Here is an 18749-nt window from a genome sequence, read left to right on the forward strand (position 1 = left end):
ACGGGGGCTCTCATCGCAGCCGTGCCTCACCAGGAGAACCTTCAGGAGTGCAGGCTGATGGTAAAGACGGAAGGCAGTTATCATCAGTCGGTCCTGAGTTGACGGGTCCTGTTGAGCAGCGGGTCCATTGCGAACAAGGCGTTCAGGAAGGTAGCGGAGTTCAGCCGTGTACTCGAGTGTGGCAAGAATGTGGAGTCAGTGAATGTGTGAGTGGCGTCCGTAGGGGCACAGGGCGAGAACGGCCCCACCGCGACCACTCCAGTGTGGCAGCAGGGGCCGTTTTTCCATGCTCTGAGCACCTAGGGCCCAGACAGACAGCCCGCGACGGCTGCGTGCACCGTGTGGACAGACCGGGCGAGTCGCAAGAATCGAAGATGGTTGAACCCGGCGGGCGGCCTGACTCTGCCTCTCTCTCTTCTCGCCGTTCCGCCGTGTCGCACGGTTCGGCTGAGCTAGCGAGAGCGGCGGCAGCTTCATCATCAGCTACGCGGGTGGAGGAAGCGTTAGGCGTCTGGGCAGGAGACGACGAACAGCAGAAGTCAGCACCATGCCGAGTTATTGAAGTCCGGCTGCCGGTGTACTTTTGCATAGACGTGCAGCGTCATGCTTCGACTTTGTTTTCGCTCGTCTCCTCCAGTCTGGACACTCTTCAAGCGAACGCCCCATCAGAGGAATTCCTTGTGGCGGCACGGCGCTTCTCCCAACTCGTTCGCACGTCGCTGCGGTGTGTCGCAGGCCTTCACGTGACGTCTTTTTATCTGGGGGGTGGGGTTGTGAGGACTACTCAACAACATGTGGATGTTCTTGAAGCGCAGGCAAAGCAGAGAGAGGAAGACACTCGAAGACGCGCACAGGCGGTGTCTCTTACGGGTACGGGAAAAGAGAGCTTTAGCGGCAATACGAGAAGGCCTCCGTCAACGTCTAGGGGCCACGCAGGCAACGGTCGAGCCGGTGGGTTCAACTGTAGTTCTGGGGGTGGTGGTGGCAGATTCAACAATTCCGCGCGCGATGAAGAACTGCTGGCTGCGTTCTTGTCCTCCCGTCGTATTATAGGACAAGCTTTCAGGGTCGAAGTGGCGCACCTGGTTTTTTTCGGAGAGGGCCTCGTTGTTGCTGGAGTCAGGCCTCTTTGCCCCCTTGTGCTTCTAAGTAATGACTTCGACGGAGTCCGGAGAAGCTCTGGGGCTCTTGGCCGAACAGCCAGCGTGGGTGCGAATCATCTTCCGCGTGCAGCTTCGTCCTCGGATCAACAAAGACGAGGGCTATCACCCGATCTTGGCCAGCGACCTCTTACCTCACACCCCGTTCCCAGTGTTCAAAGCCCATTGGGCGGAGGGGGCCCTTTGCATTCGACAAGTAATACCCACGAACTGCTGGTTTGTCCAAGCTCGAGAGGGGAGAGAGTGGATACCAACTGCAGCGGGTCTTTGGTGAGCACGACCAGATATCAAAACTGTGGAGGCGCGACTGAGATTGACACCACGTCCTCTCTGTGTTTTGGAGAGAAGCGATACCCGCATATATCCGTTATGTTGGCGCGGCACTTGAAACCACAGTTTAGCAACGTCGTGATGGCGGCCGCAGCAGATGCGCAACGGCAAGCACAGATGCAAGGGCTTCTACCGAGGGACACCCCGCCAATCCTCAACACTGGAGCTGGGGACGGCGCCAGGGACGAGTACGGCGCTACAGTGCCCTCGCAGCCTCTGTTTTCTCAAGTGAAGGAGCATTCATTTGACAGCTCTGGGCGCTGGATCCTCTTCAAAGAGCTGTTTGTCGCGGGGCGCCGGGATGCGGCTCTTGTGTGGTGTCTGCCGCCTTCATCAGTCATTCTCGAAGGACCGTTTGTTGCACGATGACCCGTGACAGGAGACAGGGGCCGGAGGCAACTCTCTGGCAGGCACCTCGACCGCAGTGTCCCTGAGGCGAAAACGTGGTTGACCAGGCGTCGGCGTAGCTCTGACTCGTGCAAATGTAGGACCATGAAACTGCGCATCAGTGCCACGTATACGTACCCGAGCTGTTCGAAAGTGTTCCCTTATAATTGTGGGCGGTAAGAGCGGTGAATTCCAATGCTGTCTACGCAATGCGAGGTGAAGCGACGGCCGGCGTTCATCAACAACGGCCAGTCCTGCATGTTTTGGCTGTCCTCCCCCGGAAGTCCGCGAGTGTAGGATTCAGTATCCTGCTGGTATTCGTTGTTGCTTGGAAGCTATAACAGTGTAAATGCTTGCCGCACATTGCTGTCTCCCTAACGCCTTGAATATATCTGTTCGTATTTACATAGGCTTGTGTACTTGCTGAAGGCAGATGTATGCTTTTACATGGTGCTACCACTTATGTAGGCGCGACAGGTATTTGATAACATGTTGCTGTCCACATAAGAAATTCCAGACGCTCTCGCAGGTCTAGGTAGGTAGATCCAGAACCTAAGTTACGCAAAGTCCGCTTAGTGGGTTTTTGAGTCTAGGGATATGCGAGGGTATAATAGCAGGCACTTCCAGCGTGTAGGTAGCTTAAGTCTTGCATGCTCGCAGGTCCACGAATGGACACAGGGAAAGTATTAGAACCTCTTGAAACTACATTATTTCATGGATGACCCGTGCTTCGCATTCGTTAGTCTTTTCATGAATTCACATTGTCTTACGCCATACTCCCTCGTGAACCAGTGTAACGAGGGTTGCAGTAGTCGGCAAACAAAACACATTTCCAGACTGAAAACTCAAGCAGTCGCAGAAATTAAATACTGCCACCAAAAGCTGCCGGAACTGCCAGGCAGAAAAGAGAGCATGCTGGAAACAGCTGCAGCCCTCCAGAACGATAAAGGAAAACCGGCCCCGACTGCAGCAGTCTGAGCAAACAGAAGACTCTCTGTATCCCACGGACGACTTGCCCCGCAAATGATTCGTGCTGAAAATCGGCAAGCGAAAAAGCAGGCGCCCCGCATAGACTGCTGACCTCCTACGTTCTCATGCAACATCTCTATCACTAGAAGATCCAGATCCCGAGCCATGCATTCTTAATGAAACCTGAGGAAATTCAGTTGGCCAAGACCGGAGAAGCGCCCACCTTCATATCATTGTCTTGCACGCTTTCATCCAACGAAGACAACTGGGTCAGCTCCTCCCTCCGTTCGACTTCTGCCGCCTTGGGAAGTTCGTATTCTTTCCGAGTTTCCGAGGGGGCATTGGTCATGAATAAAAGAACATCCCACATGTCGCTTCCCACGGTTCTGTTGTGGCGAGTCATGACGCTTACAGAGTTGGGGTCATCCCACGTACACTCTTTGGGCAGCGCCTTGGAGCCCACCCCTTTCACCTCTTCTCCGCGAAACTCAACAGTCCCACGAGACGGGTTAATTGCCACACGTGGTGCCCCTCGTAACTGCGACTGGACCCTGATGAACATCATGCAGCCCGGCATCATTTCCCAAAGTCCTTCCGTAATCTGTTTGTGTTGGAGTTGCCTCAATATTAAGTCGAGCTGCGAACGCTTCGCGATGTCTCGTGGAACGACAAAGGAGCCGGGATGAAACGCTAGTTCGACGATAGCAGCGAATACGCGTTGAGTCCCCTGCTTTTTACTTCGCTTGACTACGAAATAGCGCGAATATTCATCAGCCATACATGCTGATGGCACCTCGATTGTCTCCGATACTGGGACAACTTCCTCTTTAGAATCTACTGCGAGTTTCCTCTTCAACCAGGAAGAAGCACGTCTGACGTCAGTGGCATTCCGAATGCTCGGACGTTCGAGGTATTTTACTGTCAGCTGCTGTTTTGCATTGTCCACAACCACGGAAAGAATCTCCGTGACACCGCCCATGGCCTTCTTCCTCTTCGCTACGTCGAAGCTTAGAACTATCCTGCAGTTTTCAACGTCAGTGGTGTGGAAATCGGGATGACTGATGCCTGTCCATTTCCTAAAAGCTTCATTATATGCAGCAGCCATTGCATCCTTGGCTACCTTCTCCGCCAATGCGAGGGCTGCTTCAGCGGCACCTCTAGTGGCAGTCTGATGCTCACGACGGTGAGCCACACTTGACATCGTCTGCATCGTGCTGCTCGCTGATAATGCTTCACTTCCTGCAGGCATAAAAAAACGAACCTGTTCTACACTTTTATAGAGCCATCCAACACCACCCTAAGACACCACTGTTCACCTGCATCACCGACCAAATCTATAATGGCTGTCCCAACATGCCCAGTTGCCCATCAAGGTACAGATATCCGTTCTTCTCGTGTGATACCAAAGCAGAGCAAGGAAAGAAGCACAATCACGTGTTGGGTGTGCCGATCTCGGAGGGTACGTCAATGACATCATCTGTCTCTGTGCCATCAGCATTTTTTCACATCCCAGATGACCTCAATCCAAACGTGGGCTTCCACGGCGGTAACAGGTTATCACGGAGCAACTTACCCTGTGTGCAGCTCAACAGCAAGTACCAGCACGGCAGCAGAAGGAAACATGTTGACGCCGCTGTCGTCACTGATCGACGACAGAAATGGGTTCCGCACGCCATTGTGCTGCTAAGGATCGTAACACAAAAAACTAAAAATCACACACAAGAATATCTACCAATCAGTGCTGCTCGAACACCGACACACTAATACGATGCCACCCCCACAGCTTGCTCTGAACACACAACGAAACAATCGTCGATTGACACCACCAACAATCGAACTGCTGTCATTCGACACACGACTCCGGTTTCAGCCGTATCTCCCACGTCTCTAAAGTGGCCTGCTGCGCGGGAACGGCTGAGCTGAGACGCGCATTTCGGGCTGCTCACTATTGCGACGAGCAGTCTGGCTGGGCTACGATAATTTTGTGTGGTCGCCAAACCCAACGTTTGCTGTCGCAAGTGAGCGATATGAGACGCATATTAAATCGATGGCAGAGAAAGGCTTCAGAGTTGTCTGCGGTCTTCTCCACGGCATCACCGCGAGCGGCGACACCTACACACGCCATGCTGCTAATGGACAGACATTTAACCACCAACTAATGAATACACTCGTATTGTTCTGAATCGAGAACGATACTGAACTGCCCACCACATAAAGGCGTGTGTTTAGTTTCACGCAGTGCTAGATGATATACCAGGGGTCAGATAAGGCGCCTTTTCCGCTGGCATTCCTCAGTGTCGGCCAATGAGAGAGGGCTGGTTATTGCACAGGGAAGCGTCCCGCTCACTCTTCGGGGTTCACAGCAGCACATGGGATGCCAGGATGACATGGCCTGTGTCTTGCTACGATGTCGGCACGTCGTCAGAAAACTACGACGGTGATGGTTAATTCCCTATGGCGACAAACGGCGCTACACTTCTTCGTCTTGTTGTGTCGAAACCTGGCTTTTGACTGGCCTCATGGGCAAAAACAACAGTTTCTGGCTAATAATTCGAGCTTCACTGTGCAAATGCTTTTTCCTGACTTACATTTCTGTTGTCTCTAAGAACCACAAACCCGTGCTATGAGAGTACGACCATATGAACTATCTAGTTCCGTTTCAAGGCTGGTGGAAGATTTCCAGGACGGAAGCTTAACGAAATCTGATCCGCTGCTCAGCATCATGCATCGTTCAGCAGGTGGTGTGTGTTATACACACGTTGAGTCGAGCTCGTAGTTCTAAACACAGCTTTTTTCTCGCCAACACGATGTTCGCAGCGAGTGCCATCATTCCCTTGGGAGCCATTATAAGTGTTTTTCGGTTTTCCGGGGGGAGTTTACAAGGTAGTATAAGCGTGACGCTCGTGTGAGGATTGGATGCAGCCGATATTCCGCTAGGCTGAGCAGTGGCCACGCTCACTCTCCGTTCAAATATGTAATGGTATCCGGTACACCGGGTAACATAGGGGCGTCCTCAGGTCATCTGCCGTTTATTTAACATCGATCTGGTGATGTCGGCACCTAGGTAGGCACATATCCAGTTTTCGCTGCCGCTGCGGTACGCCCCGCAGTTACCTTCCATATGGATGGCGAGACATTTGTACTCCGCTCTGGCAGGGAATGGGTATTCAGCAATTTACCCATTTTAACGTCTCTGCTGTGGCGTCTTTGTTGCATATTAACTCAATTCATGGTGGGTTTCTCAGTTTACACGCACCGCAGAGACACTCTCTTTACCTCCAGCACCGATCACTTTCCAAGTTGCGGGCCACAAGTGGAAGGAAGCGGTGATAACATAATGAAATTTGTGACGAAGATTCTCGAGTGCGCTAAGGGCCAGAGGCCAGTTGGGTCGAGCAGCGGAAGACTGCGTTGACAAAAAACGCGTTCGATGTTTGTGACTTGTCAAACCCGCATGCGGGTGCGGGGTCCCCTTGGCAGCTGGAACTCCTTCCGGTTGCCCAACCGTGAAAAAAATAGCCACACATCACGATAAATGAATAGGTTTATTAATGCCATTGACCATACTCTCAGCGCCTCTGTACGAGCCCGGTTGTAGCACGGCCGGTGCAGCGACAGTTCCGCGGTAGCAGCCCGAGCGCCAAGCCTCGAATGTATGCCGGAGATCCGGGGTCAAATTCGCAGCCGCAACTCGAATCAAGACAAAGAAGTTAAGGAGCTATCTGCAGAGGACATTCCACGAAGCAACATTTGTATGCTTCCGTCCTATGTTTGCACCTCCATAGCTCGTCTTCCCTCTTGAAGCTCGGTGTTGCCACACGAGGATGTTAGAACCGATGTTAAAATGCTCCTCATGTAACATGTGTTTCTAGTATGTTAATGTTGTTTTTGCTTGGACCGCTAATCCTGCTGGTTAATACGGAACGCGGTCATCAGCAGCAAAAGGCGATTCAGGATTTTCTTGGATCTTTCAGGAGTCGGACCGTCAGGTGCCTTTTTCAACCGGCGTGTCTACTGGAGGCGACTCTTCCTGAGCACTCACTATCCTAGGAACGACGATAGTCCTCACGAGAGACACTGCGAATTCTTCTGGAACACCAGGTCACTTGGAGAACTCTTTTGGAGTCACCTACAAGATCGAGCTCCTTAACTAGATGAGGTGCATCATGAACATCATGGAGCGAGCTGGTTTACGCAGAAGCTCCCGTTCTTCACTCAGCATCGACATCACTGTCACCAGGCACTGAAAGTGCTCCCCCGGAGTTTGCCACGCTGGTTAACATGCGGGTTCTTGCCATAATTTATGACGTGCAACAGGCTCTGAGTGCTTACCCTTTAAACGTTCTGTTTTAGGGGCTTTTGGTCCATAGTTTTGCCACTGGTACATGCTCACGCGTGGCCAGAAACCGATAGCCATGGCGATGCTCGAAGAAAATTTCGACAAATCCGTCAAGGTCATAATTGTAGGAAACGGCACCGTCGGAAAATCATCGTTGATCGCCAGATTTGCTGATGGCAAATACACCAGCGATTACAAAAAAACCCTCGCCGTTGATTTCATCGAAAAAACTCGGCAAATAAAAAAGAAAGACGGCGGGGACGATACTGTCACATTCTTCCTTTGGGACACGGCAGGACAAGTGAGCTTCAACCAGCACACGAGAGAACGGACAGCAAGGCTATGTTTCATGTAGAAGCTACCACCTAGTGACGAGATAAAGCATAAAGCGCTGCGCTGCCGAACCCTGTAATGTGCTTGATGAAGGAGTTTTCTTTTATCGTTAGGAGGAATACAACAGCATCACTCGGGCGTACTACCGAGGAGCACGCGCCGCCATAATTGTCTTTTCTACAACTGACCGAGCTAGCTTCCATGCAGTTCGAGAGTGGCACAGGTGAGATGTTTCTGTCAGTAGCAGGTCAAGGTCAAAACACTAGCGAATTATCCTGTTGGCAGAGTGCGTCTGGCGACAAACGGTCGCAGGCGCGTCAACTAGGCGACAGAAAATGAATATTCTCATCGACAAATGACACTCGCAACTATGAACGACTTTCAGATAGACCATTCGCGATTCAAGAGTCAGGAGTTAGGGCTCTCAAGAATGGTAACAGCATGGGACACAATTATTGGCAAGAGTGAAGGAAGACAAAGTTCCTCACTCCCTGAAGACAGCTGTGGCGTGAACAACATAGAATCCAAACTTGTGTCGTAGTATGAGGGAGGCTCGAGAGAAAAGATCTTGGAACTCAGCATAGGTCGACACTGAGCGCATTTGTTCCACACTACCGTGACGTGTCTCCTAACAACAGACAACAATGTAGCGCTTCGATGTCAACGTTGAGTTGGTATTTGCAATGCCTAATAGACAGAACATGTTCCTTCAGTTCGATGCATCCTAGCAGACATGCAAAACTAACGAGGTTCACCATGTTCCCATAATCCCACTTGTGTCACCTGGCGTGGCTAGAGGAGCAACATTTGTAGTGGCATATCACCTTCTCTCGTGACGTTACCATACATAGACGCGCTGTCCAAACCATTTGTCACAGTGCCCTGCACTTCTGTTTGGTGTAGTGAGATGTGTGGGACTGATTTTCCTTCGCTTGTCAACACCATAGACGAGCCGAGCACCGCAAACGGTAGCGTCAACAGACATTGCGAAGGTCATAGATAGGTGATTGATTGCCACGACACGTTGCCAAAGAAAACATTTTCATATTATGGAACTTTAGTACATCACTGTTACATGTCTAAAATACATTCTGTCGCGAACACCCACTAGTCTGTACCAGGAAGAAACCGTAGCTCGACGGACGGTTGAATCCTTTACATCAGGAAAATTACGGAGGAATGTGGCGATGCAACCTGTGTACTCGTTCAAAACAAAATAGATATGCTAGACCAGGTACGTATTCGGTTGTCTGCTGACGTTGCCAGTACTCCCGGTGGATCAGGTGGGACCCCCGATTGTATGATTTAGACCACTGAGTTGGTCCCCTGCCAGATAGTACATCAGTGTTCCGCTGTGTGCGACTCCTTTTCCAGGAGCTGATTTCTCGAACCACTAAAGGCAGAGAAAAGCCAGTTTCCGTTCAGCTGGCTGATACCTGATTCCACACTTATTTCTCATTCCAAGCACGTGTGTTATCTGTAGTTCTGCGTCCACTTACCTTGCTGATATCATCCACAGTGGTCGAATTACTTGCATGTCGATACCCACGTCCCCATTAAGACATCATCATGTATGTCGCACAAACATCATCAGGCGGCGGTGACACCAGCAGAAATCGAGGATCTGAGGAAGCAATTGAATGTGGACCTCTTCAGGTAAGAGGTAAAACACACCATGACATGGGCGAGCTATCAGCCAGTTCACCGAAGCCAGCAATGAACGTATTCAGTCCTGCGAACGATACAAGAAAATGCCAAATTTGAGCGATACCTCAGCTCATCTGAAAGGACAGTGAGCTCGCCGTATGACGTCGCTAAAATCTGTTTTTGCACCCTTTGCTCAACACATCCTTCATGTGCCACGGCTCATTCAGGACTTCGGTGAAAGATAATATAAACATCGAAGCTGTGTTCGACTACATCGGCCGGGAGTTCCTCGAACCTACTCAAAGCCATCCCGAGCAAAAGACGAACACGGACGAGGTTCGTCGAGCCCCTATTTTTCTGGAAAATGGAATGCATGTCTTCAGATGCACATCGGAACATAACTATAACTGTTTTGACTTCCTTCATATTTTTAGAGCAGCGAGAGCCGTCGCCGTGGCGCCGGCTGAGGATCCTCTTGACGCCGGATTCATGCAGGAAAGCCAACACACTGCGGGGGATTGGACTTAGAAAGAGATGCTCTAAGCATCAGGAAAGAAACAGAGACCGATGGTATGCTGTCTTCCGATAATCTCGTTTTTCACCGTTCACGATACCCTTGCACGCGCAGCCCGAGGAGAATGTGCCTGAATGAACAGCCCCTCTTTTACCCTGTAGTCGGAGAACTGTGTTGCTTGTCCTGCGGACAGGAAAAAAGAGCGAGCTCAGAAGTGAGGCAAGTCGAACCATCAGACAAGCGGAAGAACTGTATTCACCATCATCTAAAGCTCCACCACGAAGGACAGCGGGAAGACCGGCCCGGATCTCGGTTGAGACGCGTGTTCAGAAGCTGTGTATCTGAGTGAAAACTATACGTAGAGGCTCTGGGAACGAGTTGTCTGTGACGTTTTTTGCGGTCGTTTCCACTAGCTGGGTATGCGATTCTGTAGCACGTCCACACTATTGAACCCGGGGACTGAGCTGCTAAGTCCAGGTTAATCAGGCGTGGATGCTATTTCTAGCTGGTTCCTGCCACGGCGTTAGATGTACGACTCAGCGTCCGTCGTCATGTTGTCTCCGCCGTTTCCCCTGGGTTTTGATTCCTGTTTTAGCCACGTGAGTTTCTCTGCGCGTCTTCTTTCCCATACCAATCATCCCGGGGTTTCTCAATCCGTGATCTGACATGCTTCTAGTTAGCACGCTAGTCTGAGCCTTGTGGAGGAATGTGAAATGACGTATTAGCAACTCTCCTGCAGAATTCAGGTTTTTACGTGAAACCCAACTTGCGCGTTTCTTCCCTTGTTCAGTAACGGAGTTCGCACTTCAGTAAAACTGTATCCCTGTCTTTGAACCACTCGAGCTGCCGGCAAAGAGCGTAAACACGTAGTCTGCCGATTCATGCCTACGCATATCAACCGGCTCCCGCCCGGGTTTCCTTTGATGATCTCAGTACTCCAAGAGGCTTCTCTGGCCGCTTGCCACTTGCGTTGCCCTCAATCCGAATCGCAAACAGCACTGAACCAAAGGGCCCGCCCCACACTAAACGTCTGAAGGTGCTCTCCCCCTTAGCACCAGCTGAAGAATTTGAGATCGCTGCGGAATCAAACAAATGCGTTAGGTGCGCTCTGTTGACGAACCCTTATCGATTCAGCCACTGCCTCGCGTTTCTTCATCGTCTTCGTCGTCGCTGGGTAGGTCGTCGTCTTCGTCTTCCGTCAGCCAGTCCGAAAACACGGTTTCCCTTCGTTCGTCTCGCCCCTTCCTGCCGCCTAGAGCACTCACCCCACCGCTAGGCACCTTCATGTGGACTGCCGCTTTCCTGCCGTAGACGGTCCCAGCAGCAAAGGACCCGGCATACAGCGGAGCTAGCGAGGTGACAGAAAACGGTCGCGCCATGGCATGCGGCAGAAAAGGCGGTGACGGGTGGGACGGAAGGATAGGCGCGGCTGATAAAAGGAGAGGCGGCGGAGGTCGTGGACCACCCGGCGCGTCAGGCAACGCAAAAGCCAGCAGGGGCTTAGATCCTGTGGAGCCGTGCCGCGACGACACAGGTCGAAACAGAGATGTCGCTGAATGCGCTCCCAGAGCACACCCAAACAGAAGTCTGTCACGGCGCCTGTACGGGGGAAGGGTGGTTGAGCTGGAGTAAAGCAAAAACGACGGCGCAGAAGTGGCAAGGAGAGTGTAGGAACCGTTTTCGTGAACAGCCAACGACGCCACGCGGCTGCTGGTTGCTATCCCGCCTCCTCCGCGGGCGCTGCGCCCGCGCACCGAAAAACAATTATCTTCCTCCAATGTAATGAAACACTTGGAGTGGGTTCCACGCAACGGCTGCGAATCAGTCCGCTGCGTTGTTTGTGTCACTGGAGAGCCTGGAGATTGCAGCCTCCGCTTTTCCGTTGCTGGGGCTCCGGACAGTGCCCCTGCCGACTGTCCAGGAGGACGACATGGCTTCGTCGGAAAAGCACAGGGGGTTACTGGCGGTGTGCCTGACGGTTGTGGCGAAGGGAGAGACGTAGACAAAGATGTCGTGGGGAGAGACGAGCCAGCGTGAGAATCTCCAGGGGTTGAATTCGTCGTACACGGTGTTGTGAGTTCAGTCGACGAAGGAGTGGACATGAGGAACGACGCGTTCGAGTCAACAGAACGAGGAGGAAACCGCCACGCAGGCAGAATAGGCAGTCGGTCGAGAAATGCGTTCGCCGTTTTCTCACAGCTTTTCTCCTTCGACTTCTCAGTATCCCACAGATTTCCTTGTGGCGATGTACTGGTTGCGTCGGCTGTCCCAGCTCGCCTCCTCTTCTGCCCTTTGGGCGTTCTTCTCTCCTGAAGTTTCCCCTTCCGTCCATTGCGATTTCGACTGTTGGTCCCACCGCTGGCAGTGCCGGTCTCGGAACGGGGATCCTCTTCAGGCGCGGTTCCCTTTTTCGGCGAATCCGCCACTTGGCGCGAGCACGTGTGTTCCTCATTGCCTGCCTGCGCGACAGGACCTCGGGGACGCGGGGGTCTGGTGAACTCGCCATTCCCCGAAGCCAATCCGCAACACGCTCCACATTTCTCTTTGAGGAGCGCACGCTCCAGGAGCCCATCGTTTTTTGCATCTACCGAGGGGCACAGAATGATCCGTGCGTCTCCCTGCCCGTCGTCTTCCGCCTCCCTTTCTGCATCGGCTGTCAACAACTTCCCAACTTGGTTACAAATTGTTTCCGAATCCATCCCTCCACTGCGATGCTCCGGCCTCAGGTCCAGTGCACGAATGCCGTCTCGTATTCGAGTCCTTTCCGTACAGTCGCTCCTTCTCTCCAAAATCCTGGACGGAACCAGCAGGAGAGAAACTGTGAGAACAGAAGCACGGCCCAAGGCGTCGACGCAGAACAGCTGCTGTCGCCGGGTTTCTGCCTTCACGGTCTTTCTCTCTGCCTCGTCCTCTGTCGAGCACGCCGTAGCGCCGCCAAGACCCGACTGGGGAACAAACGGTGCACTCTGTCCCTTCTTCTGGTTGACGACAGATCGTTCCTCCACTGACCCCTGAAGAGACGGATGCGACACGCAGCCTTCTTTCTGAGAAGCGTTTTGGAAGTCGCTGTCTGACAACATCTCAGAGCCAAGCGCTGCGGCACTGGCGACAGAAGAAGGGCGACCATGTGGGTACGCGGAAGAAGTCAGGGAAGACAATCGCTCTTGTCTTCCGCATTCACTGGCGACGAGCCTGCGATCCTGGATTGACGCGAGAAGAGGCACGGACAAGCTCGGCGTTCCCTTCTGTCTCACACAAAGGTCCTGTGCTCGTGCCAGAGTGTGGAAGGCGCTGTCTGAGATGGGCAGCACGCGCATGCAGTTCCTCTGGATAGCTGTCATTTCTGACAAGCCGGAAGTCCGGAATATGTTGAAAAGCACAGACGGGAAAAACGAAGCAGGCAGGAAGAGTTCACACAGACACAGAGATGCCACCGCGCTCTTTGCTAGAGTTCGAATTTCCCTCATCTTCAGTCTGTGTTCGTGTCGGTCTCTGCTGAATCTTGACCGGTTGGTGCTCCTTCCCGCTCCCTGTCGCCTTCCCGTCTCCTCGTGTCGCATCACTCGCGCGAAGTCATGCTGAAGCTCCTCCTGCAGCCAGCGACGCATCTTGACCTTGACGAAGGACTCTACACTTGCGCAGACCCCACACCGGAAGTCAGGCCCCACTGTCGAAGGCCACTTCGTCTTGCTGTCACAAGAGCCTCTGTGTTCTGTCGGTCCAGCCTCTGTCGTCCGACACGGGCTCTGGCCCTGCTGCTCCGCTTTCGTCGCGTGACAGAAACTGTCCTTTGCAACGGACGGACACGGAGAACATGCGAGAGAGGCTGCGCGAATGGTCTTCACCGCTGCGGAGAGAGGTGCGTCAGCGGGAGGCTCTAAAAGGCAGGGCGTGTCTCCAAAGACAAAGAGAGCGGACGCGGCATAGCGAAGCACTTGAATAACGTTTCGGTAGTGGCGAAGAAGAAGGTTCTGAACGAAATACGTTTGTCCTCTCTTGAGAGGGGACGGGAGAGCTTCACCCCATAAGTCTCCTGTCACGGACTCGGGCAAGACGAGAGAAAGAGGCGCTTGCTCTCCCGCCCCGCCCCGAGCAGATCGGGTGTCTCCTTTCGGTGTGGGCCGCTCGTCGCCCACCCCAGACACCGTGCTCGCAAGAAAGAGTTGCGTGTAGAGGCGCAGGATGCTCGAGACAAGAGCGGGGGACACCCCATTCGCGTTCTCTCCGGCGTTCGCCGTGTGCGACGAATCCTGAAAGCCAGTCGCGTCTGATGATCGCAACAGGGGAGCATCCGGTTCGGGGCCCGCCCCACTGCCTGCCTTCCGCCGTACCGGGACGTGACTGGTCTCCTGTTTCCGTTTTTTCGTCGACCGTGGTGCATCAGCAGTAGAGGGTGTCTGTGACGCCTCCAGTTCCGTTTCGACGGACGAAGAGGCAGGGGCTTCGTCGCCGCGGGCGTCCGAGGGCGTCTCTTTGCCTTCTAACAGACTGTGAAGTCGAGAAAGAGAACGCGCAACATCATCTGCCATCTCCTGCGTCAACGGACGCGAGGCGTGGGGCAAGCGCGAGTGCAGGAGCTTCAGTAACTGCCGCTGTTGATGGCTAGCTAACTGAGACAGGACCAGGTGTTGATCAAACCGGTGGGAGAGAAGCAGTCCAGAGAGAGCAGACGCAGCCGCCATACAGAGGTGGGCATGTGCAAGAGATCGCGCTCCGTTTGTGTGCGATATGGCCGACACAGCTGAACAATCTGAGTCCAACGAAGCCATGAGGCGACTCGCCTCGCCACGAGGTTGACTCAGGGGGGGAAGCGAGATATGCCAAGAGGGAAAGGAAGTGAATACTGAAGATGGTGAGCTTGAAATCCGCAGGAGATCGGCAGCCAAATCAAGGAGAGAGACTCTTGGCCCTGGACGCTTGGTGGACACTGGACATAACCCAGGAAGCAGAACGTCGTCAAGTGGAGAACCCGAGACACTCGAACAGACTGCTGGCTGGGCTGAGGACCGCCGGTGTGGATCGCGTTCACAGCTGCTGAGCGACGAAGTTTCAGAGCGACGAGCCAGACCCGCCTGCTCTTCTCTTTCTTCCTCCGAGCCTTTCTCTGTGGAGTTGAGAGGCAGCCGACCACAGAGACCAGAAACGGCGGGGGAAGGATCCGGTGCGACAGCTGCTCCAGGAGAGTTTGCGGTGAGTGACGGGACGCAGCTGCATGGTTCCCTCTTGCGTTGACTGAGAATGTCTTTTGTTGCGAAGCGCATAAACAGTCGCTGTTCCTGTGAAAACCACCGCGTTTTCCACCCTTTTCCGCCCTTACGCCGCTCTGTAACAGGACCTGGCGAACTCGTCTTCCTCTGACCTGTCGCCACTCGGTGTTGTTCCTCAACAGAACCCTCGACGTTCCTGGGTGTCTGGCTCGAGGGAGAGAGACGGAGTCGGAGGGTCAACCCACCGTTCGCCGCCATGCTGCTGGTCCGGGCAGCGAGCGAAGAGTGTCCCCTCCGGTCGTTGCTCTTCTTCTGTGGTCCTGTCTCCTGTATTCCATTCGCTTCAGCTGAGCCGTCAGCGCGACTTCGCCGGGCGTCCCCGCGCTCATCCCCACTCGCTGGATCAGCCCGACTGTTTGGCGATGCACTGTCGCGCCGCGTCTCCCGTCGGCTCTCTTCTTCGCCCAGCGGAACCGAGCACGTTCGCGGGGCTGGACCAAGAAGCGAAGAAGGCTCTCGTGGTCCAGACGCGGGATCCGCCGGCAGATCGCTTCTCTTTCTTTTTGTTGGCCGAGGTCGCCGACAGTTGCGGGGTTTGAGGACAATTGACGCATCGCAGCCGGTAAAAATGGACACTGACTCTGCCCCTTGACGAAACAGTGGCTCGGACGGACCGGCCATAGGGGATTCCACGCCTTCCAAACAGTCTCCACGTCCCTGCTCTTGTCCTTTGCCTTGTTCGCCCTCCCCAGCCAGCGGGTCAGCTGAAAACGAAGGTGTGGATCCTCTGCGCTGACCGAGACCACCCTTTTGTTCTTCCCTAACTGTCGGATGCGGCGGCTCGCCGTCTCTGTCTCCAACTGTTCGTCTACCCCCTTCAGTCTTCTGGTGCGCCCTCCCTTCCTGGTTGGTGTCGACCTGGGACTGTCCCGTGCCAAGCGAAGACGAAGACGCGAGGGAACACAACGGAGATTCTCCGGCGTCGGAACCTTGGAGTGAAGCAGCGCGGCCCCGACAACAGCCACAGACGCAAGGAAGAATAACGCCGTCGTGAGGCACGGACGCCGAGGTGAGCCAGGGGACAGTGGTGAGAAAAGAAAAGGGTCGCGCATGTTGGCGAGACGGTCTCGCCTGGGCACTCGCCGCAGAGGACGCGGGAGAAGTAGCACCGCCAGAGGATGGAAGCCAGTTAGGTGAAGCATCGGCAGACGCGTGCTTTCCCGGTGCACTGCCGTTTGGCGGGGAAGTCGGATTTAGGTTCCTTCTTCTCGACCCTGAGTGGCCAGTTGAAGTCGACGAGGCAACGGAAGACGCCCACGAGGCAGACTCGGGCCGCTGGGCAACGAAAAAGGGGTGAGGCGACGCACGGAGGTCATAGAAAAGAAGCATGCCGTCTGTGCTGGAGGCTGCGAGAAGCAGAGGATGCAGGTTAGGCAGCCAAGCCGTTCCCGAGATGCAGAGAGGTGACGTGACAGGCAACGCGGCAGAGCATGCATATGCGCGCGCCCTTCCCCAAGAGCCACCCGCTGCATGCATCCACATTTTCCGCTTTCGGCTGCCAACGTTCCACTCGCGGACCACGTCCGGAGAGCCGGCCGGGTCCAGCGGCACATCAGGAAACGAGGCGTAATTCGGAGTCAGACGAGCAGGAGACACCGAACTCCACGCGCTCCGCGTTTCGCAGTCTGTGGGCTCGCCTGCAGGAGGCCTCGCGTAGAACACGAAGGAAGACGTGACAAGGTCGTAGACCGAGAGAAGACGGGTGTTGCCTGTGGTGGCCGGAACAACAGACAGAAGAGGCGTGATGATCGGGTTGCTCTCAGAGCGGTGTATCGGCAGGTTCAGAGAGAAGAAGGAAGACGGGGGACAGTCGCCGTCACCGGCGGGACTCTCCTGCGATCCTCCACTAGCGTCGCCTTCCTCCGCACCTACCGACGACCAGTGCGAAACAACACCGTTGCCGCCTTTGTCCAACGCCAGCAACAGACGGTCGGAAGAAAAGAACTGCCGCACAGCCGCGCACGAGCACTCGCCCGACGCTGCCGCGACAGAAGGCCGATCCTCTGAAGCGCAAAGTGGAGAAGGTAACCCAGCATCGTTTTGGAACCGCTCGAACGCCAGGAGCGGCGGACTTCCACAGCAGCAACTTGTGCGCGCGGCGCAGCCTGCATCGGTTTTGTCTCTGGAGGCCGGGACCCAAGAGCAGCACGCCGGCGTCGATCCATTTATCGGAGAAACCCCTCCAGAGAGGCGTCTGCCGCCGGAAGCCTTTGCATCCTGATTCAAGAGCTCAGAGTGGTACGAAGCAGCCAGGCTCGGTGTATGCAGACCCAGCATTTGGACGTGCTGGATTGTGTACGGCAGGGAAAGGCGGCGCCTCGCTGGGCATGCGATCCGAGAGCAAGGAAATGGAAGAGATGCGTCCTCATTAGGCTTCCCTGAGGGGGAGCAGCAGGAGTCTCGTCGGTTTTCCTCATCGTGTCTCGAAGATGTCGATAGCGTTTGATTTCGCTGGAACGCAGATTTTGGCCACAGCGCGGGCACCGCCACTACATGACCTTCCGTGGTTCCAAACGTCACTTCGCTCTCATCATATCCACCCCATCCTCCGCTAAAGATGCAAGCCGTGATATAGCCGAGACTGGAAGTCTTCTGGACATTCACGTGCTCTGTCGCTGCCGAGACAGGTGCGTCGCCCCAGTTTCTCGCAGAGCCACGGCTCCCCAACGTACCGGCGTCTCCCGGTGGTTCGGCGCATGCTGCGTTCGGGCGCGCAGGCGAAAACGCGTTTCCCTCCTCCCAGGGTGGACGAGTGTCGTCATGACTGGGTGGTTGGACCGGCTGTAACCGGGAGGTCGAATGCCCACTGCAGGCCTGCGGCGAAGCGGAAGGTGAGTGACGGTGCGCTGTGAATGAAGCAATCTCGTCAGCTGTGGCCGCTGGTTTAGGCCGATAGGAGGCTGAAGCTTCTTCCTCCTTTACCTCTTCGGCCAGGTATGGAAGCACATGCTGCACGCCATCCCCCAAAGAATAGAAAGACAGAATGCCGGCGCCGGTGCTACTGACCCACCGCATGGTCAGAGAAGCCACCTTTCACTGGGAACACACTGGGCGCATGCACTCGATTTGCGATGGCAAACTCTGTTTCCTTTGCAAAAGAAAACACAGCTCCACGAACAAGTGAATTGGACGGGACTGGCAAGAAAAGAGAACCACGCACGAGGGGAAAAGCTGGTCACCCGCGTACACGAAAGTTGTCGGCAGTGCCAAAGAAGCATGCGACATCGAAACCGTCACTCCACCGGTCCTGGCAGCGGAAGATGCTAACGGCTGTTGTGGCGGCAACGCATCTGACGGGCAACAGCAGTGGCAAAAGACTCTCGCTGGAGCAGACTTTTCGCCGAGTTGTCAACTTTCGGTAGGTGGGACCACGACGTCGCAGCACACAGTGACCCGTGCACCCGGCGAAATTGGAATTAATCTGTCCATACACAAAACTTCGATGGTCCGCTGAGTGTCCCTTCAGTAGTGTGTTTTTCTCATTTGGATAGAGCATGCAACTTTTCCACACAGAAAACGCGTGCGGCAACGTTCGCGCTGGTGGAGCGCTCAAGAACAGCTGGCCCCGATCCGGTGAACGCGTCTTTGTTGGCTGCCGATGGAGAGCCGAGCGAATCGCTTCCCCGCGCGGGGTATTTGGTGACCTGTCTCTCCTGACGCTGTCCATCTGATGGGACGACGGTTCATTTCAGGAGCAGAGACATTTGTCCCGCTGGTTGGCGCAGTTTGTTGTCAGAAGCAGAGAGTTGAGAATCGATGTGTGCGCTGGTACTGGGTGCTAGCCCCGTGCCACTGCTGGGATT

At 54.5% G+C, this 18749-nt stretch overlaps 3 protein-coding genes across 3 annotated transcripts; 1 reads left to right on the top strand and 2 right to left on the bottom strand.

Annotated features, from left to right (window-relative positions):
* Positions 1–3039: 3039 nt before the first annotated feature.
* NCLIV_015380 (conserved hypothetical protein) lies at positions 3040–4056 on the bottom strand (the record flags this gene model as incomplete). The annotated part of the gene is made up of 1 exon (XM_003881729.1): positions 3040–4056. One exon carries the CDS (start codon positions 4054–4056, stop codon positions 3040–3042), a length of 1017 nt encoding a protein of 338 aa, XP_003881778.1.
* Positions 4057–7261: 3205 nt separating this feature from the next.
* NCLIV_015390 (Zgc:56049, related) lies at positions 7262–8286 on the top strand (the record flags this gene model as incomplete). Its single annotated transcript, XM_003881730.1, has 3 exons — positions 7262–7486; positions 7632–7741; positions 8250–8286. The coding sequence occupies 3 exons, from the start codon at positions 7262–7264 to the stop codon at positions 8284–8286; spliced, it is 372 nt and encodes a 123-aa protein (XP_003881779.1).
* Positions 8287–10809: 2523 nt separating this feature from the next.
* NCLIV_015400 (conserved hypothetical protein) lies at positions 10810–17961 on the bottom strand (the record flags this gene model as incomplete). The annotated part of the gene is made up of 3 exons (XM_003881731.1): positions 10810–11186; positions 11652–16949; positions 17445–17961. The coding sequence occupies 3 exons, from the start codon at positions 17959–17961 to the stop codon at positions 10810–10812; spliced, it is 6192 nt and encodes a 2063-aa protein (XP_003881780.1).
* Positions 17962–18749: the final 788 nt, after the last annotated feature.

Source organism: Neospora caninum, chromosome V (genome assembly GCF_000208865.1).
Source record: "Neospora caninum Liverpool complete genome, chromosome V".
Classification (NCBI taxonomy): Eukaryota; Apicomplexa; class Conoidasida; order Eucoccidiorida; family Sarcocystidae; genus Neospora; species Neospora caninum.